This window comes from Carlito syrichta, unplaced genomic scaffold (assembly GCF_000164805.1).
Source record: "Carlito syrichta isolate Samal-C Ts95f unplaced genomic scaffold, Tarsius_syrichta-2.0.1 Scaffold281728, whole genome shotgun sequence".
Classification (NCBI taxonomy): domain Eukaryota; kingdom Metazoa; phylum Chordata; class Mammalia; order Primates; family Tarsiidae; genus Carlito; species Carlito syrichta.
This window is the reverse complement of record NW_007225824.1, coordinates 173316-198039: the sequence shown is the minus strand read 5'-3', so window position 1 is coordinate 198039 and position 24724 is coordinate 173316. Positions and strand designations below refer to the sequence as shown.

Genomic DNA, 24724 nt, shown 5'->3' with positions numbered 1-24724 from the left:
GTCAACTCTCTTGATTTGTCTCTAGAAGAGCCCTTTTGTCACACCATGTGCTGTTGAAGGTGCCTTGGGCAGGAGGAAGGATGTCAGAAGGATTTGGCTTCTGAGCAGTTGCATAAACACAGCACAGGCTGGATTCTTAAAAGACCAGGTTTGAGGCAGAGCTGGCAGTAATGTTTTTTCTTTGTTTGTTTGTTTTGTTTTGATTTTTTGGGGCACTGCTGTGGCAGCTGCACAGTGAGGCTGAGTGGTACCAATTTCACCTAACCGTGTTTAATAATCAGTGTCCTTTACATTGAACTGGCCTTTTTTCCTTTTTCAAGGGATAAGGATTCCAAGAGTAAATGAATTTGGCCATGTTAAGCAGCCTCTGCTTTGTGAAAAAAATCCACCACCTCAAAACCCAGACTGTTAAAACCCGATGTTTTCTGTTGCCTGGAGAAGGGTGTTTTTGCTATAAAGGAAAGACATGACAGGGGGTATTTCGAAGTTTTGTTTTGGTTATTGTCGGTTCTGCCAACAAGTAACATCTGTATTTATTTTCCAAACTCCCTCAATGGCTGATTTGCATCTGTTTAGTTCTCTAAGTAACATTTCATTTCCTGACTTTATAGGTTGCTATAAAATCCATTCGTAAGGACAAAATTAAGGATGAACAAGACATGGTTCACATCAGACGAGAGATTGAGATCATGTCATCCCTCAACCATCCTCATATCATCAGTATTTATGAAGGTCAGTGATTTTTTTTTTTTTCCACTCCCGTATCAGTTACCATTTCTCATACCACGGGACTTGCCAAGACTTTTAGGTAATTGCCCTCCTGGGCAGGAGCCAAGTATTTTTCCTCATGATGCAAAAATAGTCGAGTGTTATCTCTTATTTGGTTACCTTGAATGCAACTAGACACATGAGTGCAGCTCATTTTGGTCATAAAATATCTCTGGCGGATGCCTTATTCTATCTTCCCAATTCCTTGACAGTTGCTAAGCAGCCCACCTTATTGAAAGCCAGTCTGGGGGACAGGCATGGTTTCTGAAAAATGGCAATGTGCTGGGTGACCAAGTAACAGTGGATACATTGTAAATGTCATCCCCCACAGCCAATTGCTTTGTTGGTGGTGTGGAGAAGTTATTCAAAGCTAGGCTTGACTCTGAACTGGTCCAGGAAGCACCCAGAAAGCAAGTTCATGCAGCAGATGCTTTTCAAATGGAGTCCAAATTGTGTTGGTGTTTGTGAAGGGTCGTATAGGGAAAAGCTTATAAAAATGCTCAGGCATCAGTTCAACTCTTTGGTCCTTCATGGGAAGAAATAGAGAGGATAAACCTCTCACAGACTATCATTTTTTTAAAGACCCTGTGAAGAAATTACACAGCAGTTTGTGTTTGTTATAAAAGTCACTGAAATAGAAATGTTAAAAATAAAAAATAATTTCTGTTTGAACTCCCAATTTAGTAAATAGAGCTCTATTCCTATCTGTATTTAGATCTATTTTATAATATCCATATGCAATTTTTAAAATTTTTTGAGTCAAAGGTCTCACTCTGTCACCCAGGCTGGAGTGCAGTCTTTCAATCACGGCTCACCCACCGCAGCCTCGACCTGCTGGCCTCAGGCGATCCTTCTACCTCAGCCTCCCCAGTAGCTGGGTCGACAGGCAAATGCCACCATGACTGGCATATTTTTTGATTTTTTGTAGATACAAAGTCTCGCTATGTTGTCTGGGTTTGTATGTGATTTTATTCAAAGTTAGATCATGACGTTTATACTGTTTTTTAGCTTGATTTTTTATTTGTTGTTTCATTCAAATGTGTCAACAAATATCCCCCCATAAAAACGTTTGAAAAGGTTTTGTAGTATTCCATTTATGACATACCATAATTTATTGCACCTAGTTTCTTTTGCCAAACATTTAAGTTGTTCCAAAATTACTGGTTATTTTAAACAAGTCTTTAGTGACCCTCCTTCTGCACCATTTTGACATTCATTTCTGATAATTTTCTTATGAAAAATTGCTAGTCTAGGACCTACTGAGTCAAAGTGTTTACTCAGAATATCTTTAAATAGATGGTTGAGTCAGAAGAATGAACCTGTTTTTAATTTCTAGTCAGATCGTAAGAAGTTATCAGGTAGGGCTGCTAGAAGGAAACCAGATGTGACCCCAACATTTTTCTGATATTTTTAGTTTTCCTTTGTCTGGCTCCCTGATCTTTTTTCTCCTGCTTCTATTTTTGTTTCTTATCTGGAAATAAATATTGGTAATATCTTTTATCCTGATCATTTTAAAACACATTTTTGGAGCCCTTGAGAATAGGATTTTTAGGGGAAATTTTAATCCGTAAGACATTTTTATTCATTCCACAAGCATCTCTTGCAGTGATTCTCAAAGCACAGTCCCTAGGCCAGCAGCAGTCAGCATCATTTGAGATTATTAGAAATGTAGATTCTCAGGCTTCACCCAGGGCCTGCTGAACCGGAAACTCTGGGGGTGGGACCCAGCTGTCTGTGCTTTAACAAGTTTGCGAATCTCTAGCCTACTGAGTGTCTACTTGTTGTTAAGCCCTCTACTAAATGAGGTTAGCAACTTGAAACTGAATGTGATATGGATCCCTTACTCCAGAGCAATACAAGGCAGTGTGGAAAAAGTATTATGGAGACATGTAAGCAACATATTCTGGGCCATGAAGGCCTGGGGGTTAGAAGATTTCATGGAGACTGGGCCTTTAAAGGAGTTTTTTGGGGGAAGAATTGGAAGTAGAATTACAGGTGGATAAAACAAAATTTGAATATACCTGGTGAATGAGGGGGATTTCTAGAAGTTAGAAATCAGAAGAGATACAGAGTGTAGGGTGGAAATGAGTTTTATTAAATTCTTGGGGCTTTTTGCTCCTTGTGGCCTGGTTATCATAGAAACCTGAAGGCTGTAGTGAAGGATGACCTATATGGTGTGGACCCCTGTGGGTTCTATGCTCTGTAAGCACTGTTGTGTTTGGGGGTTTCTGGGCCCAGAACGGGAGTCATGTTTCTTGGGAAGGCAGAGAGAGCTTATTCCTAGCATGAAGTTTCCAGGTTCTTTATTTAGGAGATGATCTGTGGTGACTGAAGTCTGGTATAGAGAAACCTGGTTTCTTCACCAGCATCATGCACTCTTTGACCTTGGGAATCAGACAGAGTGAATAGGGAACAGGAAACTGTCTCCCTGCCAAAGGGAAGATCAGAGATGAACCTTAATGCAAGACCATTTTATTACCAGGGTCAAGTTGGCCTCAGTACAGACCCTGCTGGAGGCTTCAGGAAGAGAAGAAGCCCTTGCTTTTCACTTTGAAGATGAGCACCAGTGTCAATTAAAAGGGTTTTATTTTTTTCTGGTAACTAGAAAAAATTTCTATCAAGGCCTTAGAAGGGAACTTAGGCCTTAGTTCATAAAGCCCTCAGAGCAGGGCTTTAGGGAGTCAGGGAAGAGTTTGGGTTCTCACATGAGACCATCTTGGGTTTCAGTCCAAAATCCTCCATCGTGGTCTGGAGGGGAGACTTTGGGCAAGATGGTAGGCCTCTCAGTGCCTCTGTAATTGTACCTTTAAAATGGGGATGTTCATTCTACCTGTGTCACAGAGCTGTCAATACAATTAAGTGGCATGATACATGTACCTAGTGAGTTCAAACAAGATACTTATTATGAAGCCACTATGATCATCCCAAGTAGTTCTTAACCTGGAGTTCATGAAGTAGGAAGCTACAGGAAGAAGACAGCCATTTATAAACCAAGAAGAGTTTATGTGGGTGAGCTGCAGGAGACTGCCCTGGAAAAGTATATAACTGTGTTATCTAATACGAAAGCACCAGCTAGCCACAGGTATATGTTTAAATTAAAATAAAAAATTAAAAAAAAATTTTTTTTGAGTTGGAGTCTCACTCTGTCACCTAGGCTGTAGTGCAGTGGCACATTCACGGCCACACCAGCGTCGATCTGCTGGGCTCTGGCAATCCTTCCACCTCAGCCTGCCAAATAGCTGGAACTACAGGCGTGTGCTACCATGTCTGGCAAAAATTAAAAATTTAGTTAGTCATACTACATTTCAAGTGCTCAGTAGCCACAAGAGGCTAGTGGCTACCACACTGGACAGTGTAGCTGAAGAATATTTGCAACATTGTAGCAAGTTCTGCTGGACAGGGCTGCTGGGTGATGTTTCATGTGTTATGTGTAGGGGTTATTTTTTCTGAGTCGAGGATACATAGCTTTCATCAGACACTCAGAGGCATTCCTGACCTCAAATAGGTTAAAGAGAACCCATTACCTCCAAAGTGTTTTGTGACCTGCAGAGTAGCATACAAATCAAAGGTGTTGTCTGTATCCTAAAAACTCCCGGGGACTTGGCGTGTGGCTTTTTTTTTCCTTTTAATTTCTCAGAGCGCTCCGGTTTCTGTTCTGTTCCCTTTCCCTTCTCCCACGCAAGTTCTGCTTCTCCCACATCCATGAAATAACTGTGGAGAAGGGAAGCTCCTCTCCCTTCCCTGTGGACTAGGAGCAGGAGATTGCTAGGGCTGCAGGCCAGCTCTCACACCTTAAACTGAGACTTCACAATTCCAGCGTCCCAGGACCCAGCTCTGAGAGTGAAGCTAGAAATCCTCTTTATGTCTTGCACCTCTAGTCTCGTTCAATCCCCACAGCAAACTTGTGAGGTGGGCAGGACAGGTGTTCCCATTTTGCAGTTATGGAAACTGAGGCTCTGGAAGGTTATTGACTTGCTGGATGTATTCGTTTGCTAGGGCTGCCATAAGAAATACCTTAGGTGAGTGGGTTGAACAACATAAATGTATCGTCTCCCAGTTCTGAGGATGGATGTTGAGATCAAGGTGACAGCAGAATTGGTTCCTCTGAGGACTGTGAGAGAAAGATCTCTTCTAGACCTCTTTTCTTGGTTTCTAGATGGCTGTCTTCTTGCTGTAGCTTCATGTCATCTTCCCACTGTCTGTGTCCGTGTCCAAATTTTCTCTGCCCATGAGGACACCAGTCATTCTGAATGGGGAGTCTACACTAATGACCTCGTTTTAACTTAATTATTTCCATAAAGACCCCGTTTCCAAATAGAGTCACATGCTGAAGTACTAGGGGTTAGGGCTTCAACCTAGAAGTTTTTTTGGGGGAAGGGGAGGGGACATAATTCAGTTCATCACATTGGGTGTCACAGCTAGCCGGTGGCCCTGACTCATAGGTCTCCTGACCCATTTGTTTTTTCCCTCTGTCGTGCCTCGACCCTGTATTTCTGATCTTGTCTAGTCTTGCTGGCTCTGCAGCCCACCTCAGCCTGGTTTTTCCTTTCCTGACCTTGCTTGGCCCTGCTGCCTCCCTGGGGCATGGCAGCAAGGGTGGCGATAGCAGTGGCAGTGGTACCCTAGTCTGTGATTCCATCTGCTGGCGGTTCTGCATGCACAGGATGAGAGGGGAACCCTCTCTCTGGAAGGTGATTGGTTGACAGGCCAATCAGGAGCCTTAGCTCAGCTCAGAAATACACTAATTTGCTTAATGAGAAATTAATGTGAGTGAGTGAAATCTGTTAAAGAACTTTACAACTTCTTCTTCTTTCTTTCGTCTTCCCCTTCCTCCCAGCGGCAGCGGCACTGGCACCAACAGCGCCACAACTTGACAAAGCCATGAAGTGCCTAACCCTGTATGTGTGGGAAATCACGAGGGGCAAGCATCAGAGTCTGTACTAACTGGTGATATGGAAACACTACTTCCAGAGACAGAGTAATTCATTCATTAACAAGAATACTAATTAAGTGCCTCGTATGTGCCAGGCCCTGTTCTAGGCACTGGGAATACAAGGCCAAACAAGATAAGCTCCCTCTGGCCTCTCATGGAGCTGACATTCCAGGAGACAGAGCATCAACAAAGGGAGCAGATCAGTGGTCTGAGAAGGCCTTTCTGAGTGAGCTTTGAGTTGAGCAAGTGAGTAGCTTTTGAACTGAGACCTGAATGAAGCAGATACTAGGCCTTTCAAAGACCTGAGCATTCCAGGCAAAGGAAACAGCTTGTGTACATGCTCAGAGGAAGGAAGGAGCTCATGTGGGTGGCAGTGACAGCAGGCCTGTGAGACTGAGGGGGTATGGAGGAGGTGGCAGGAGAGATGAGGTGGAGAGGGCGCAGCTGGGCCACACTGGCCCAAGAAAGGATTGTGAATTTTACACGAGAAATGCTGGGAAGCCACTGACTGAGGAGGAAGTTGCATTTTTTGATTTATACTTTAAAATGATACTAACAGCAGCTAGGAGTTACTGAGTGTTTACCCCGTGCTAGGAGGTGTGCATGTATTATCTTATTTCATCCTCATATCTGTGAAATAAGAACTGTTAACATCACTGTTTTATGGTAAGAAAAATTCAACTTTAGGGGCAAATCCATTTTCCAAGATTACACCAGCTAATACGTAGTGGATCCAAGGGTTGAATCCAGACAGTGACATTATGAAGCTGGTGCACCTGATACCAACCAGGCCATTTGATGGTCTGCTGCAACCCATGACTGGAGAAAAGTCTTGTCCTTGATGCTGTGGTATAGAGAATCCCTAGCCTTCTCAGTGATTGTTGTCTTACGTATCTGAGAGCATTAAATCCTAGCTTTGTATGTGGGTGATAAATATTTCTGCCAACGTCTCAGGAAGAAGGTGAACTTATAGATCAAGTGTTTTCTAACCTGAAGAACACTGTGATAATGTAAGGTATGTGTATATAACTCACAATACCCACGGGCACGTAAAATCTGTGACTTCATTGAAGCAACTCTGCTATTCACCAAGTCTCAAAAATAATTCCTTTCAAATGTGTCTTTCTGGAACCAGACTCCAGGTCAATGCGCCTATTGACCCGTAGGTGAAGGTGATTAACCCTCAAATTTGTCAATTCTGTAAACACAAACATAACTGGCTTCTAATGCTAAGTAAATAAGAGGATACACATACACTTTCTGGTGTGTGATTCTAAGAGGAACCTAATCGAAGAGAAAAGAAAGAAATCTCTGGCACCATCTCCAAGAGGGACCCCTGTTTCCAGTCAAAGGAATTCCATTCTCTCAGCAGGGAGGTAATTGACAATATGGAGAAAACGGCTGAAAAGGAAGTACCCGCCAGAGCTTTCAACTGGGTTGCCTAGGATGGAAGAGATAAAAACAGTTTTTGCCTGAGGTTCTGATTTCAGGACCCGAGTTCAAACATCAAAGGCAGGCTGCTGCACCCCCGTTTCCCCTTTGAAAGCCTAGGAGACCCAATCTACAAAGCCACTAAGAATGAACATCTTTGGCTTCCCATCTGGTACCAGTCCCGTGTGTAGCATTGAAAAGGTGGGGGTGGGGGAGATAACAGCCTGTGCCTTTCCTTTCATGCCCTTGGTTTTGTTTCTGGAATCTTCGCCTCCTGGCCGTGCAAGATTACATCTCTTTCGGCCCTATGCACTGTGATATGCTAGAACTGGCCAACCCTTTTATCACGTCTCCTATTTTAGGTAACGATGATCCTGACTTTCTGGGACAAAGTAGGAAGCCTCTTTGGCATTTGTTAGCTATGATCGCTCCTCTGTTCGAAGAGTTTCTCACATTAAAAGAAAAAGGTAATGAAGCAGACAAACATGCCTCCTCTGATAAGTATGTGAATCTTATGTCCCCATGCAGTGAGCCCTAAACCTGCTACCCATGAGAATCAGTCTATATTCTCAAATATTCTCTGAATCCCTCCCATGAAGACACTTCAGATGAGTTCGCTGCCAGTTAAAAAAAAAAGTCTCTCATCTTTCTAGAAATTATGATACAGTATGCTTTTCCAAGCTACCTGTGTGTCTCCTGAGATTCTTACCTTTCTGGAAAGGAATATCGCTCTTGCCTCCTGGTGAAAATGACTGCTTTAAAAATAAAATCCAAGCCGGGCTCGGTGGCTTAGCCTGTAATCCCGCGCTTTGGGAGGCTGAAGTGAGTGGGTTGCCTGAGCCCGTGGGTTCGAGACCTGCCTGGGCAACTTGGTGAGACCTCATCTCTACAATAAATCAAAAAATTAGCCGGGCATGGTAGCGCTGTAGTTCCAGCTACTTGGAAGGCTGAGGCGGAAGGATGGCCGGAGCCCAGCAGGTTGTGGCTGCGGTGGCCCAGAGCGTGCCACTGCACTGTCATCCAGTCTGGGTGACAGTGAGACTCCAACTCAAAAAAAAAAAAAAATCCAGAGAAGTGGAGAATAAATCAAGAAACAGGGACTGTGGGAAAGCCTATAGCCTGTATTTGTGCACTGCAGGACCCTATCCCTAGCTTGTGGCCCGGGGCGGTGGGGTTTGTACAAGGTGTTTCCATTGGAGGCCCTATAGTCAGAACATGTTGGTGCCCTGTCCCTTGCCCCTTGAGAATGGCAGGGCCCTGGTGAACTACCTAATAATGCATTTGGGCTCCAGTTCTCAAAGGTCAGTCCAGGACTGGCAGCATCAGCGTCAACTGGACACGGCCAGACCTGCTGAATTAGAAACTCTGGGTGTGGGTCCCAGCAATCTGTGTTGTAGCCAGCCCTGCAGGTGACTCTGATGCACTCTCAAGTCTGAGAACCCCACTGTGTTAGAGAAACCCCTCCTTAGAAGGTCTGAAACCCAAAGCAGGAGTGCATTTCTAGTTAATTCCTTGGAAATCCCTACGGTGGAAGCAGCTTGTATTCTTCAGACTTAGCTGGACTAACCCGGGTTCTCAGGCAGGAAGACTTGCCAGCAGGTCCTGATTTGGGCTCTTTTGAAGGCAGGGAGTAACTGAATTGATCTCACAAGGTTGGTGGTCATTAATATTACCCACTATTCTCATTAATTCATTTGCTTATTTAGTCATTCATTTATTCATTTAGTCTTCTTTAAACATTTACTGGGCACTTGTGTTCCAGGTACTGTTCTAATAGGCCAAGAATATAATTTGTCGTCCAAATAGGCTTAGACTTGAATGAGGCAATTGCTCTGCCGGTTGCTACTGTATGATCTTGGGCTGTTGACTGAACTCTCCGAGGCTGTTTTCTTATCTATAAAATGGGGCCAATAGCTAACCACTTTCTAGATAATGTTGTAGGATTAAATGAGCTAATGAATAAAATTGCTCTGCACGGTGGCAGGGACATGCTCGTAAATGGTATCGATTATTTCCTGTTTAGGGATCAATGAGATGTCCTTTCTAGCTGAAGTAGAAACTTCTCTCAGGCGGTGGTAGGAGAAAGAGATTGAAGCCAGGTTGCCTAGGTCAGTGATTGTGAACGCTGGATGCACATTAGAGTCTCATGAGGAGTTTGCAAAAATGCTGATGCCTCCACCCCCCGCCCCCAACCAAAGATTCCAATTTAATTGGCCAGGCTGAGAAATGTGGACTCACTTCTGTGACCAAGAGGAAATGAGCCCTGCTCATTTCTTGTCTTGGTCTGATCATTTGTCTTCAGTGGATTCCAGAGAAGAACGTGTGTCTGGCAGCGGTCACCAATGAGCAGTGAGTGATACCTTCAGGCTTGGGTTTACTTAGTTAGCCGTTGGGTTGCTGCCCTCATCAGGGACTCAGAGCCCCATGAAACAGTTTGTTGAACTTGGCGGAGTGGTGTATGCTTGTGTTTACTCTTTTGAACCCATGGTGAATTGCTGAGCATTTTAGCTCACTCCCTCTGCTGCCAGATTCACAAGTTCCATATGAAGTCCCTGCAGACTGGATCCAAATTAAGGACTCGCCCCTGTTACTAACACGGCACTCGAGAGTTTTCTTCGCTTTTAATCATATGAACGAGCTCTTCAACTGTGAATCTGTCCAGCCACGTTTCTAATGAGTTTCCTATTAAGTTAGCTATTTGACCTTCAAGTGTATTATTTTCATTGTTTTCATTTGATTACACCCAAGTCATTTTTCTAGAGGCTGGAGATTAGAAATAAAACAACTAAAAACTAATGCTACTCCCTGGCTGTCCTGCCTCGCCCTCCTGGGTTTCCTGGAATTCAGCATTTTCTAGTGCCTTAAATAATACCACTTATACTTGAAGCTGATTTTTTTGTTCTGTTTTGAGTTGGAGTCTCACTCTGTAGCCCAGGCTGGAGTGCAGTGGCATGCTCACAGCCACCGTAGCCTTGACCTTCTGGGCTCAGGCAGTCCTTCTGCTTCAGCCTTCCAAGTAGCTGGAACTATAGGTGTGCACCACCAGCCCGGCTAATTTTTTTTATTTATTGTAGAGACAAGGTCTTGCCATGTTGCCCAGACTGTTTTCAAGCCCATGGGCTCAGGCAGTCCTCTTGTCTCCACCTCCCAATGTGCTGGGATTATCGGCGTGAGCCACCATACCTGGCTGATGCTGACTTTTAAGGAAAAAAAAAAAGACTGCATTGACCCTTCATAGGGTCTTTTGGAATGAGCTGGGATGGCTCTTCTCATTTGCTTAGGCAGTCAACTACAGGCATTAGGAAGGCTCACAGAGCACAAAGAAGAGCCCCCCTCCCCCATTTGGATTGGGCATTGAAAGGGAGTTGGATTAGAGGAACTGTAACTTCCAACCTGTAGTCGGGGAGTTTTTGATTTGGGGTTTTGTGCTTCTTTCTCCCCACCATGGCTTCTGACAGTAGGTTCGTCTGGTAGATAGGGTTCAGGGGTTGACATCGATGCATTGGAATGGCTTTGAAGATGGAAGAACGGAAGTAAAGAGAGCTAGGCTTGCCTTCACCTTTGCTGGAGGGCGCTCGAGTCTTCTGATGTCTTCCAACATTAGTTCACGCTCTCTCTTAGCCATTCTTTATGTCTATCCCATCACACACACATACCTCAAGGGCACAAATGCAAGTTGGCTGTGGATTCTGCCAGTGCATTTCCCTAATCCTGGATTTGATCCAGGTGTGTCTCCCTTGTTCTTCTTTCTCAAACGGAGACTTGCTGCCTAATAGTCACAACTTGCAGGTCTACGTATTCTCGCTGTTGTGTGCTGTGATAATCCCAATGGAGACACAAGGTAGAGGCTTCATTTTAACAGAGGAAGAAACTGAGGCACAGGAAGGCTAAGTAACTTGCCAAAGTTGGCCAGCTGGGAAATGTCTAGAACCAGAGGTGTGATGGCCATGGGGCCTGGCCTTTCCACCTTGGCAAGGTAGCATGGGTGAGACGAGCCTCCATCCCAAAGCCCTCTGCTGGAGTTTCCAGGAGCTGAGAACTGAGGCAGTCTCCACAGAAGGATTTGTACCCCATCACTGCTGGAATTGGAGGGACATGCTTTTTTCAGAAGTTCACTGCATCAAGGACAAGAGCCCTTGCTTCAACCTGGGCTGGTTGTGAGAGGTTCTGAGCCATTGCTGGGGCTCTCCTGGATTCAGGATTGTGTGTGTGTGTGTGTGTGTGTGTGTGTGTGTGTTTGACCAAAAGACTGATATAAAGCAGTGGAGGGAATGATCAGGGAGACTGTGGTGCGTATGAGTGTGTGTGGTGAGTATGCGATATATGTTTGATGTAGCACATTTCCACTTTAGGGCCTTGCTCGGTTTTCCTGAAATGCCCCCAGGCATGGTTGTGGAAGGAGGGTAGAGTCCAATGGCCGCTTCAATGTGGTGCTCTTGAGTCCCCTCACCCATGCTGGCCACATCCCCTGCCTCCGTAGGATTGGATATTGGGACCCCAAATAGCTCTGATACTGTTAGCAGGAACAAATGGTTCTTGGCAAGCCCTCTGCATCCCTTCTTATGCAGATAGCTTCTACACTTTCTTACCATTTCTTCTGCTTTCCATGAAGTCCACTGTGGGCAGTGGGTGACCTGGTTGGGCATGCCAGCAAACATCCAGAGAGAGTCTTGGGTCAAGAAAAGACAATGAGTGAACTAAAAAGCTTTTCGTTGTCCAGACTAGAAAACACTCTGATTTAACTCTGACCAATGCATTGCCAGTGAGAGAAAATTAAGCCCCTATCTGGCAATGCATTTAGTGAAGCCATGAGCCCATGAAGTGTTTGAAATTAGTTCTGGGGAGGAAACTTTTGAAGAATGACTCTTGTATTGGCTAAATGGTACAACTGGTTTGCAGACAGTTCTATCAAAGAAAGGCCACTATGTTTCTGAAATGAAAAGTACGTGACTTTCTGAGAGAATCCTGTCGACCTTTAAGAAAAGAGCACTGCTTGGGAGTGGAAAGGCACTTCTGTCTGAGATTTTGGGAAAGTAATAAGAATGCTACCACACAGGCAGGCAGCATATGGAAGGAATGGAATATCCCAGAATTAATTAGGGAATGGACCTGATAGGAAGCAAAGGTGTGGCAAGAATTCTGACTGGTCGGCTCCTGGGCTCTTGGCCTTTTTGGCTGAAGCCAACAAACTCATCTTCTTTTGAGGTTACACATAATCCACAAAAATATCCTCCTTTATTTTGAGTCAGAGTCTCACTCTGTTGCCCAGGCTGGAGTGCAGTGGCACAGTCATGGTCACCGCAGCCTCAACCTTCTAGGTTCAGGCAATCCTTCTGCCTCAACCTTCCAAGTAGCTGGAACTACAGGTGTGTGTCACCACACCCAGCTAATTTTTTGATTTATTGTAGAGATGAAGTCTTGCCACGTTGTCCAGGCTGGTCTCATACCCTTGGGCTCAGGCAATCTTCTTGCCTTGACCTTCCAAAGTTCTAGAATTATAGGTGTGAGCCTGTTGGAAACAACTAGTACTCCTAAAATGATTCAAGATTCCTAAAGAGGGCAGGTGTGGAACAGAGTCCCGGTTATCCTCCATTTTTAATAACCTGCTCTTCATGGAGCATTCTGTAAATTGATCCCATCCCTTCCCTCCCAAGGCCACTTACTTCCTAAATGCCCTGGTGCATTTGGCTCTCACGTGGCCAATGGATGGTCAGAATCCTAAGATCTCCTCACTCATCGGCGTTTTTCCCAGGCTAGAGCATTGTTTTTATAATACACATTTTCTCAAGTTCTACAAGTTGTGTTATTAACCTCGAGGGCAGCAGGAGGTAGTCGTTAGCAGCTGGGTAATTAGCGTGATTGTGAAAGTCAAACAATCAGAAGGCAGAACTGGACTGTCAAACTGAACATCTGATGAAATTTTGGATTAATTTGGAGAAGGAGCTGTTTCTATGGCAACCATCCCCCATTCTCCTTTGAAATGGAAAATAAACAGAAAACAAGCAAAATAATTCAAGTTGGTGTCTGGGATGAAGGAAGGTCCTTCTGTGGAACAGTAGGAGAAAAGGGACAGTTAGGGTATTTTAGGATATGTTGAAACAATGGTAAAACCATCTCAACAGCAAAACCCAAGTCTTTTGGATGACTCTGTTCCACACCTGCCCTCTCTAGGAATCTTGTCAGGCCCACTCATGCTTCCCTCACTGACCTTTCTCTCCCATCCTCTAGGTACTTAATGTCTGTGCCATGCAAGTTGGCTCTTGAATCATTTTAGAAATACTAGTTTTTTCCAACAGGAAAGCAATTCTGTGAGGGCAAAGCTTATGCTTTAGGCTGCTTTTGTATTTCCTTTAACGCATAACAAAATGCTCAGAAAATGTTTCCAATAGGCTATAAAAAGACAGAAAGGCAGGGCGATGGACTCCATCTACCGAAGGGGCACCTTGATTGAGTGTAATGCAAAAAGAGCAAATGGATGATGGAGGAAGGTGGTGGAGAGTCGTGGCCAGAACATGCACTTCTAAGTGACCCAGATTTGTGGTGAAATCCGATCTGCCCAACAGAGAGGCCTGCAGATATGCACCAAGCATGTTCACAGCAACACTGTTCATTATGACCCTCAACTGGAATCAGCCCAAATATTTATCCACAGGAGAGTGGATAACTAAACCATGATACATTCACATAATGGGGTACACTATAGCAACGAGGATAAATTGCATTGGGCAACAAACCCGTCTTCTCACAGATATTTTGTTGAGTGAATGAAGCCAGACACAAAAGAATGCATACCGCGTGATTCCGTTTTTTAACAAAGTTTCAAAATCGGCAAAAGTTATCTATGATTTTGGCTTATCTCATCATATTCATGATACTGGCTTGCCTGTATCCTTGGGGAAATGGCTAATGACAGGAAGAGGACATAGGGGCGCTTGCAGGGGGGCGGCGATGTTTCTTGGTGTGAGTGCTGATATCCCATTTATAAAGTAGGGATAATATTGATATCTATTTTATGAGATTGTTGGCAGGATTGAATGTTTTGGTCCATGGCATATAGTAATTGTTCAATAAATGTTAACTGTTGTTATTTGAAGCCTTTTAGGGAAGGAGAGATCACCATCTGGGAAGTCTCCTGGGGAGCAGTGAGCTGTGAACCGTTCTCATAGGTCCAGGGTCCTGGATGCTACCCTGTCCCTTGTTCCCCACTCTTTGATTGTTCTTGGCCATGTTTGGTCACCTGTCGGACTTCCCTGGAGCTCCTTGTGGGTGTTCAAGGCCTTAGCGTTTTGTTCACAGCCCTCTTTTTTCCTCCTCTCCTCGCCCTGGTCCTGCTGCCTATGGTGGGTCTCCTGCTTCCAGTGCGTCTGTTTCTGCCCGTTTCCTTCCTCGTGTTGCTCTTTCTGCCTTTGCTCCTCCTCTAAGCTGGGCAACGTCTTCTTCCAGTCCAGTGCCATTCACATAGTAGGTGCTTTATGAAACTTTGTTACCATACTAAAATCCAGACTCTGTACCACAGGGACATGGCCGTGGCCCCAGTGCTATGGTTTGACTCAAGCTGAGCTGAGTTTCTATTCAGGGTTTTAATTTCCCTGGTAGGCCTGGCGTGTCAAGGGCTATAGTTTTCCTTACCATTCTGGAGCCACTAGGCTTCTGGGTAAAACCGTCTGGCCAAGAGACACAGGCTTTCATTTTTCAAAAAGGAAACCCTTCCCAACTGGTGGAAAATAAGCTTTTGCTTAGTGACTAATAACATAAACACAGACAAGATTTCTGGGCTTATAAATAACCAGTTGTAAAAGTGCCCAGGGGAAGCAGCCCTTTTTGCTAGAAGAATGGCCAAGAGTATTCCTGTCACCTCACCGATAGTGACCTTAACCACGGGCAGGGAGTCTTGGACAGAGGGTGCGGAAGCTGGATATTTCTTCAGTGTGAATCCCCAAGGCCTTGCTCTTACACATTGTAAATCTTGAATTATTCTGGAGAGATAATAGGTGATCTCTAAGGTCCTTTCCTGCTTGAAAAGCCTGTAATTTCATGGCAGCCGTGATATGTTTTGAAGAGTGATGCTGGTAAGGAGAGGAAGGTCTTCGGGTTTTGTTTTGCCAATGCTGTCTAAGAGGCAGGTGAAGCAGTTGAGAGAATCACTTCCACTTGCTGAACCCCGGCTGTGGCACTGTGCTGAGGACGCTGGGCCAGAGGACACGATCGCCCTACCAGACCCAAGAGGAGAGTGAGGGTCAGAGCTGTTAAGAGAGATTATGGGTAGTGATACAGTGGCTAAGAGCTCGGGGTCTGCAGTCAGACTGCCCGGCCCAGTTTTGACTCTGCCTTGTACTATCTACTTAGGGCAGTTACCATTCACCTTGTTGTCCTCAGGTGTTGTCTCCTGTAAAATGAGGATACTCATAGGACCAAACCCATTCGTGCAAAATGCCTATGAGCCCAGCATGGTGTCTGCAAGAGTCAGCCCATAGCCAGTGCTGCTGCTGTTAAGAGCGAGCTCAGGAAGCTTCCTCTGTAGCGCCACATGGCCTCGTGATGAATCACTGCTCTTGTTTGCTCTTAGCTAGTTTGAGGTTACAGTCAGGGCCTTGACCATGAGACTTGGGCTGCTTCCTTTTGGGGCATGGGGGATGCTGTCCTAGAGCCAGGGCTGGCTGCTTGGACACTTCTCCGACTGGGCTGCTCACCGGCCCTGCCTGAGACAGTAAGGGTGTCATTTGATCACTCAGAGATCAACCCATTCATCTGGCGTTTTCCAAGCTGGTTCCTGATGATCCTGATGCATCCTTCTGGATGCCCCAAGGGACACAGATGACCACATCAATCTGCAGAACCCTGAGTTCAGGAAAACAGGCTTCCCAGGGCAGTCAAGTGTTTGACCCTAGAAATCATTTTTCTCTCTGCGATTATGTCACAGGGCCAGTGCCCCATGGAATAGGCATTTGGAGCTATTCTCAGCCCCTTCAAATGCAGTCAGCAGGGGGGCAGGAGAGAGAGGCTGGCACCCAGTGAGGATGGGGAAGGGAGGAACCTGGGAGGTGAGACAGGTGGGTGGACTCGGGATATATTTTAGAGGCAGGACCAGCAGGGTTTATCGATGGAAGCTGTGTGCTGGAGTGTTTGAACCGAATTGTATTTATGTCTCCTTGATAGCAAGTCCACCCATTGGAAAGGGGAGAATCCAGCCCTGAAACGGTCCTGCATTGGCTTGAGGAAAGTGGCTCACACCTTCAAGTAGTCGCTGATGACCAGCGGCTTTGGCTCCTCTCAGGGTGCGCCAAACTTTTGGGGGTGTGGGGCTTCTTGCTTATTTACCTGTTAGAGTATGTACTTACCTTCTTTCGATGTTCCCTTCTTCTTAAAATGAGAAAACCTGCCGCCCTCTTCAGGGTGTGTTACTCTGTCATTATTGGAGCCTGAGCCACGCATCCAAGGCAGGCTCTCACATTTCCAAAGTTTATTGTTCATGAGAAGCGCACCACAGGCTGAAATCGCTAGCGGGAGCCGGCACTACAGGGTACACCAAGGCCAGCAGACGCCAGAGCAGCCAATTTTATCTGGCTGCTCCTCCTCCTCCTCCTCCTTGGTCTCCTCCTCCTCCTCCTTGGTCTCCTCCTTTCCCCTTCATTTTATCAGAGGGGTTTGGCTGGACTTGAAGGAACCAAAAAGGAACTGGAGGGCCCTGAGCTTCTAGCAGCCAGTGACAATGTGTGGGAGCAAAGGGGACACAGGCCTGGGGCAGTTACCATATCAACTCAGTTCTTCTTTGAATGTGTATGTCTGTCTCAGTGCTGGGCCCTGGGGAGTCCAATAATACTGATACCAACAGTAATAGCTACCGTTATTAAATGTGTGCTGTAAGTATAGGCCTTGTAAGCATTTAGCATACCTAATATCAGTAACTCCTCCCAGCAGTTCTAAGATGTACCTACTAATATTGCTCACATTTTGCCGTCGACTAAACTGAGGCACAGAGAGGGCAAGTAAGTTCTCCAAAGTCACGTAGCCAATAAGAGTCAGATATAGGAATCTTAGTTAGGAGTCTTTGATTCCAAGATGACAGTTTGTAGCACTCTCAATCCAGGTGGAGGAAATGGGTGTGTAAACCAGCAAATCAACCTGTCCAGTTGGCAAGTGCTAGGAAGCAAGTATTGACTAGTGTGGTGGCTGGCAGAAGGGAGACAGTGTGGAAGTCACGTTTGAGAACAGTCTTGACTGAGGAGTTGGAGTTTCCCTGGCAGGTAAGACAGGTAGGAGTCAATGCAGAGGGAGGACACAGAGGTGGGAAACAGCAGAGAGAGAGAGAGAGAGAGAGAGAGAGAGAGAGAGAGAGAGACAGACAAACAGACAGAGACAGAGAGACACACAGAAAGAGAGACAGCCAAGAGTTCAACATTGCTGGGCAGAAGGGGTCTGCTGGGAATAGTAGAAGCAGTTGAGATGGAAGGAGGTGGCCAGGGTTTCTTTGGGGAGGGTCTTGGGTATGCCACAAAGGTTTTTATAACATATCCCTTGGGAGTGATGGATTTCAAAACAACAATTATTTATTGTATCTTTGCTCAAAGGATGTCTTACGTGAAATGAAAGCCCAGAGTACATAACAGGGAACAGTGAAGGTGGTGGTGAGGACCCAGAGCCTGTCCTTGTAGCCTCCATTTCCTGCTCTTGTGCTTTGGTCCTGGCCATCTGCCTAGAACCCTGAGTGTGAACATCACAGCTAGAAATAATCAGAGTTGGGAAGAGAGAAGCATTTACAAGCATTTTGGAAAAAGACTTCCCTGGTGGTGTGGAGTTTGGGTGAGAAGGGGCAGAAGCTCGAGGCAGAGAACCCGCTCCAGGTGACAGTGGCAGCAGTTCTGATGAATGCCAAGCTGTGTTACCACTCCCGTGCATGCTGGGAGCCAGAACCCAGCCGATTCCAGCCAGTTCTTGGGAGAGGCTGGCTCATCTGGTGGCTCTGCACTTGGTGTTTGGAGCCAGACTGCCTGGTTGCAGGCTGTGCAAGTTTCTTAACTTCCCCAGGCCTCCGTTTCCTCATTTTTCAAATGATAAAGTTACAAATATTTCTCCGATAGTGTGTTGTAAGGTTTACATGAATTAGTACATGTCAGATACTCAAAACCGTACACAAGCCTGGTGCATAGTAAGCGGTAGGTAATTATTTGCTATTAATGTTCAAAAATGCATTTATGAAATTTGGGTTTACTCATTTAACATTAATTGAGTCTCTGCAATATGACAAATCCTATTCTGTGTGCTGAGGCTATATCAGTGGGTGAAACAGACCAACCTCATTTACATGTGCTTGGGGGAGGCAGAATAAATAAATATGTGGACTGAATATGTAATCGGACAGAGAAGGGCCAGGGACCGGGTAGGACTTGGTGGGCCACATTAGGAACTTTGGGCTTTATTTTGAGTGAGATGGGAATTTGGGAAGGTTTTGAGCAAAGAGATGACAAGATCGGGTACTCCTTTTGGGGTGAGAGTTGCTCTGTCAGGGCCAGGCACCTGGTCTGTATCAAGTGGTTAATCCATTGTTGTGTGTGTCCCCCACTATCCTGACTACAGGAGAGCTGTTCTGGTGGGAGGGGGTTGTGAGAAGGGATCCTGACAAAGCGAGTAAGGTCCTTAGAAAAGAGAACCATGTTTCCCTTGACATGCAAAGGCGTGTCCAGGAACAGATGATACCACGGTCCCCCTGGCTGGACAGCTTGCTCAACTCCCTGTGATGGCGAATGTGCTGATTTGTGCCTGACTGGACGGTCGGGTGGGGGCTGTTTGCCCTCCTGGAGACATCTCCGTGGTCCTCTCTCTCTCGCACTCTCTGTAATCATCAGTGAGCTTGTTGGATAAACAGGGTATTTGTTTATTGCTGTTTTCCCTCTGTAGTGTTTGAGAACAAAGATAAGATTGTGATCATCATGGAATATGCAAGCAAGGGGGAGCTGTACGATTACATCAGCGAGCGGAGACGCCTCAGTGAGAGGGAGACCAGACACTTCTTTCGGCAGATCGTCTCGGCCGTGCACTATTGTCACAAGGTATGGCCGTGCCTGGCCGGCTGCTTTGGCCATGGGCCATTATGTGCTTCTTCCCATATTATAAAAGTGATATCTATTCACTGTGGTACATATGGAGAATGTATACTGACTAGAAAGAAGAAAATCACCATCACCCACAGTTCTAGAACCCCCAGATAGCCCACTATTGGGCATGTTTCCCTTCGACCTTCCTCCTTCTCCTCCTCACCTTTATTTTTACTTAACGTTTTTATTTTGAACAAGTTTAGATGTACAGGAAAGTTTCAAAGATAATGCAGAGAGTTCCCATATACGCCTCACTCAGTTTATCCTGATATTAACATCTTACGTGACTGTAGTAAATTTGTCAAAACTGAGACATAGATATTCATACGTCACTATCAACCAAGTTTCAGATTTGGACTTTTCCAGCAGTTTTTCCACCAGGGACCATTTTCTGTTCCAGGATCCAATCTAGGGTAGCACATTGCATTTATTTTTACATACTATGTGTCTTGCTTTTTCACCTTCATATTGTAATTTGAACACTTCCCTATGTTATTAAACATTCTCTGTCATTGTTGACTGTTTGGACATTTAGGCTCTTTCTAATATCTGGTTACTACAAATAGTGATCAATATCTTCATATATGAATATTTTCCTCTCATTTGGATAACTGACTTAAGAGAGATTCCAGAAGTGGAATGACCGGGTGGAAGGTCCTGAAGCTTCCTTGACTCTTGGTATCTTTCCTTGCAGAGGTTATCTGCATACACTTTTCTGTGGCAGCACACGTCAGTGCATGTGCTCACGACACAGCCACAGTGTAAGCTACCCCTGTTCTCTAGAGAAGGAAGTGAAGTTCCCGGATATTTCTAAGCCATGTTTCAGACATTATTGTCATTAATCATTTTGGCCATGATTTTCATTCTATGTAGGTGTTCCCCAGAACCATCGTACCTGGAACAATCATTTACATAGAGGACAATATGACTTGAATCCAACATGACATCCAAAGTAGTCAACTTCATACAACTAATTGTGGCATGGGGCCTTCTGGTTTGTTAAATATTTGGTTTAATTGAGAGTGGCCCTGTCAGTAATTAGAAGACAGTTATTCAAATCCAAAACCGTTAACCTATGTTACATGATTTGATATCTCTTTGCTGACTCAGAAGGTACTCATTATTCAAATTGTGCAGTGTTGTGTTTTATCATCAGGTATCACCGTAAAGCACTATAGACAAGGTGTTTTCATTATTTAAAAGTGTGTAAACCCACTTGCATTCTGTATGAATGGAGCTTTATTAGACTCATTTCATCTTATTATGGAAACCAGGAAGGCAACAATGTAAACCAAACTGATCCTGACATCTAAAATGAAACAAAGTCAGATACCTTGTTTTCCATATCTTTCTTCTAGAAGACTTGATTTTGTGCATTTCTGATTTCAAAATACTTTTCCGAAGGCTTGGATGAGTAAAAGGGTAGTAGAAATACATGTTTTCATCCTTTTCTCTAGTCAGTGCTTTTAGAGATATTAAAAATGGTCAACTGAAAGGGAAATAAACAATAAAGAACCAACGGTGAACATGCTGGTCGGTTTGCTCAAAAGCACAGCTTCCATGGCAGGAAAAGCACAGTTTCCATGGCAGGTGTCCTTTGGCTGAATGATGTGCAGAATAATCTAGTACTCCCTGCTCTTCCTACGCCCACCAGCCCCCTAAGAAGATCACTGGGTCTTAAAAAAGAATGGAGTAGGCCCGCTGTCATGGCTGTGTAGACCAACAGCCTGTTGGTTAATGGTTCCTTTCCTTTCAGCTGGCTGTCTGCTTGCCATTGAAGTTCAGCCCCCAGCCTTGCCAGGGTTTGCCTGAATGAAGAAGTTAGACAGGATGGCAGCCACCTGCTTTGGCCAGGCCAGTAGCCATGGTCTCTTTGGTCTGCTCCTCTGCTTCACCTTTTGCCTGGCTCTGAATCCTGAGCAGAGGGACTTTTAGAATCTTCCCTCCCAACTGCTAGGAAGAACCCTGTTATCCTCAGACAGAACTGGATGGGTCAGAATAGATTGAGCCAGACCTCTCGACCTCTTTCTACCTTTGGGGAGGCAGGGAGCCACAGACAGACAGACAAACCGACCAGCAAAGCCCGTGAGCCCCACACTCTGAGTGCCCAACAGGGAATCTGCTTCTTCCCTGGGAATCCCATCCCAGACAGACATTGTTTGCCTCTGCCTGGGATGATATTGCTTTCACACAGTGGAACTACATTCCGACAAAAAATCCCCCTGCTGTTTTACAGGCTCTGGGGGAGAATGGATTCCAGTCATTTTTCCCTTAACCACACAGCAAGTGACTAATGCTCTCCTGTCACTGGGCCGGCCGGTCGCTGGCAGAAGCGTCAAGACAGGGAGAGCCGCCTGAAGGACACAGGCGAAGACCACCGGGCTGGCGCGTTTCTTTCATCTGTCAGACGTTTCCCTTGGCTCACCCTCCGCCTTCCTCCTCCTCTGCTCTCATCCCAGCCGCTCCCATTCACTTCCCTCCTTGTCTTCTCATTTCAGAACGGTGTGGTCCACCGGGACTTGAAGCTGGAAAATATACTGCTCGATGACAACTGCAATATTAAGGTAAAGCTCTTGCCTTGTTGATTGATAGGCAGGGCCTGAATGCTGCAGCTGGGTAGGGGCTTAACCTGCTCCAAGCTGCCGCCTGGAAATAAGGCAGCCACTTTCTTCCACGGCAGGCAGGTGGGGAGTCTGAGCTCTCAGTTTGGTCCAGTTGAATCTGACATGCATTTATTGATCTCCTACTACATGCCAGACACTGTTCTTCCTGCCAGGATAAAAAGAGATGACTAAAAGCTATAGTTTCTGCCTTCAGGAAGCTCATATCTAAAATAGCCACCATCAAGTTACTTATAACGACCAACATATCTCTCGTGTATTTTATACCATATTTGCCTGATCTGACTTAAATTCAGTCTTTGCAACAACCCTGTATGATAGGTACCGTCATTTACATCATTTTACAGGTAGGGAAACTGAGGCACAGAAAAACTTAGTAACTTGCCCAAGGTCATGCAAGTGGTATGTAGTGGGGTTGGGATTTGAACCCATGTCTGTCTGATTCACGAGCCCAAATTCAAGTCACATTGCTTGATTTGCTAGCAGGGCCTCACGTTATTTTAGAGTTGGAACTCTTTCTGTGGCCACCTTTTTGTCACTCTCCACCCCGTGTCTCCTACTTCTCCCTGTCAACCCTCCCACTCCCCCAAACCAGCCTTGGTCCTGGGAAGCTGGTGGTGTTTGCTGCTGGGAAACAGAAAGTGCTGGCGTTGCCTTTCGTGGAGAGTATTATTGCTGGCTGCCGCCAGAGCTGGAGAAAGCTCTCCTGGCCAACAGGGTTCAAGTGCCTCCTGGGGAGCCCTCCGAATGTCCTTTTGATCACATCTACAAAATAAGCAAATAGGGTTTCAAAATAAACGGAGCTCGCTGCATGGGTTTCATTATGAAATGGCCTGAGTACTCCTGGCACCAGCGGGAGCCCTCCAATTGGCCGCTGGTGACGTGAGTAGCTTATCCCTGGTCCCCAGACAAAGCATGGGAATGCTTTCTCGTTGTTGTTGCTATTCGTGTCTGATGGGGAGACTTACTTCCTTGCTGGGCTGGATGGAGTTGGCTTTGGTGGATTCTGTCTGCAGATCATGGCAGCAACCATTGGGCACCATCATCTTGAGAGGCCCCTGGATGCCACGGCTCAGAGACCTCTGGTTCTTGTGGAGTGGTTGACCTTAATCATGTGTTTCTATCCCATACAGTAAGGAAGAAAGAGTGGTCAAAGCAGTTTTGTATAGGAACAGGAAGTGAGATCTCAGGATCTTTTCATTTCTGGAAAAGTGGCTAGATTATTCTAGAAGGAGCACTAGTTGCAGAGTTAGGAAACTCCGAGATGTGTGGCTTATTAGCTGCTTGACATTGAGAAAGCCGCTTACCCCTGGTTCTTCAACTATAAAATGGGGCAACAGTAATATTGGCTTGCTGTGAGGACTAAATAAGATGCCGTGTTTAGTTCTATAAACTGCTGAGCACTTGTGTGCAAATGAGGGGAGGTTAAGAGCAATGGCTTTGGACTTGAGTAGCTTGGGTTTGAATTGCAACCCTGCGTAACTGCAGGTAGATTACCTGCCAGTTTAAGCCTTAGTTTCCTCATCTGTCAAGCAGGGATGCCAGTTCCTGTCATTGGGGATTATTGTTTGTTTGTTCTCTTTTTTTTTTTCCCAGTGAGTAGTTTCTGAATAGTTACTGTGTGCAGGGCCCTGTGCTGAGTCCTGAAGAGTAAATAAGCAACCTGAATGTTTTAGACAACCCTTCAGACAATAGTGAAAGCAATTAGTACTTAACTATTACCATTTGGGGTACCTGCTTAAATAGCAGGCCACTGGAGAAGGAATTGAGCCAGAAGTCGGCTGCTCTGAAGGTGTCTGGATCCTGGGAATGGTAGTCAGGCCATGGCTGGAAAATTGGGTCCTGGCCCGAGGGCTACATTCTAAGGGTTTGTGTCACTGACCTTAGTAACTTTCTCTCTATATTCTTCCTACCACCTGCCCCCAGAGCTCTCCAAACTAAATGTAGTCTTTACAAGGCCTGGAATGTGAGCCTCTCGCCTGGGGACTGGGCTCTGTGGTCTGTGACCTCTTGGGCCCATGATGTAGTCCCAGCAGTGACAAGACACATAGCTTCCTGTGGAGTCATAGGATTCCCCAGTGGAGGAGAAGAATGGTTAGAATTCTCAAAGCAATTGTGCAGGGGACACTGAAGCAGCCTAGAGGGATGACTCATTTGCTTGAGCGACAGGGCAATGATGCAGGGCCTGACCGCTGGACCAATCCCTTGGCCTGGTCATTACGTAGGACAGTAGCATACACACAGCATTTTAAAAATTAAGATTTGGGTGTATGTTTTTATTCTTGCCTTTTCCTTAAGAATTTCAACTCCTGGCATTTCTCAAACACACAAACACATAACACATCCCAGACAGAAACCAAATCTTCCCATGATCAGAACCCTTATAATTCTTTCTCTTACTATTGAAGGAATCCTACTTGGATCTCAGAATCCCAGAGCTTGAAAGAACTTTGAGGGTCATATTCCAACCCCTTGTTTGAAGGCTAGTGACCCAGAAAGTCTGGACGATGTGCCCAAGGTCACACAGCAAATCTGTACAGACTATATATGATTGTGTCTCTGTTTCCCCAGAGTGTAGCAGAGTGCTTGGCACACAGTAGGTACTTCAGAGATGCTTGATTTGGGAGGAAAGGAATGACAAGCTGGGTTAGAACTCACATGTTTGGCTTGCAGGCAAATTCTCTTTTCATCATCTTCCATCCACTTCCAAGGTTTTTAAAAATGTGTCTCAGCTGCTGTTGATTTGTCTTCTGGCTGTATATGCTCCACTTTTCCTGACTCAGCATTTTGTCGAAACATATTTAGAAAGGGCACTTGCTGACAAAGGCAAGCAGACACATGGCCACAAGCTGGCCTCTGTGTTCAAGAGAGCCCAGGCT

General features: G+C 45.5%; 1 protein-coding gene across 1 annotated transcript in view; it reads left to right on the top strand.

Moving 5' to 3' along the window:
• Positions 1-246: 246 nt before the first annotated feature.
• Positions 247-24724, top strand: part of NUAK1 (NUAK family kinase 1) — a 37908-nt gene continuing 13430 nt past the window's right edge. Inside the window, exons 1-3 of the mRNA XM_021709772.1 lie at positions 247-732; positions 19028-19179; positions 21723-21788. Of these exons, the coding sequence (XP_021565447.1) occupies positions 660-732; positions 19028-19179; positions 21723-21788 (291 nt within the window). The 5' untranslated portion in view covers positions 247-659. The remainder of the gene's footprint in view (positions 733-19027; positions 19180-21722; positions 21789-24724) is intronic.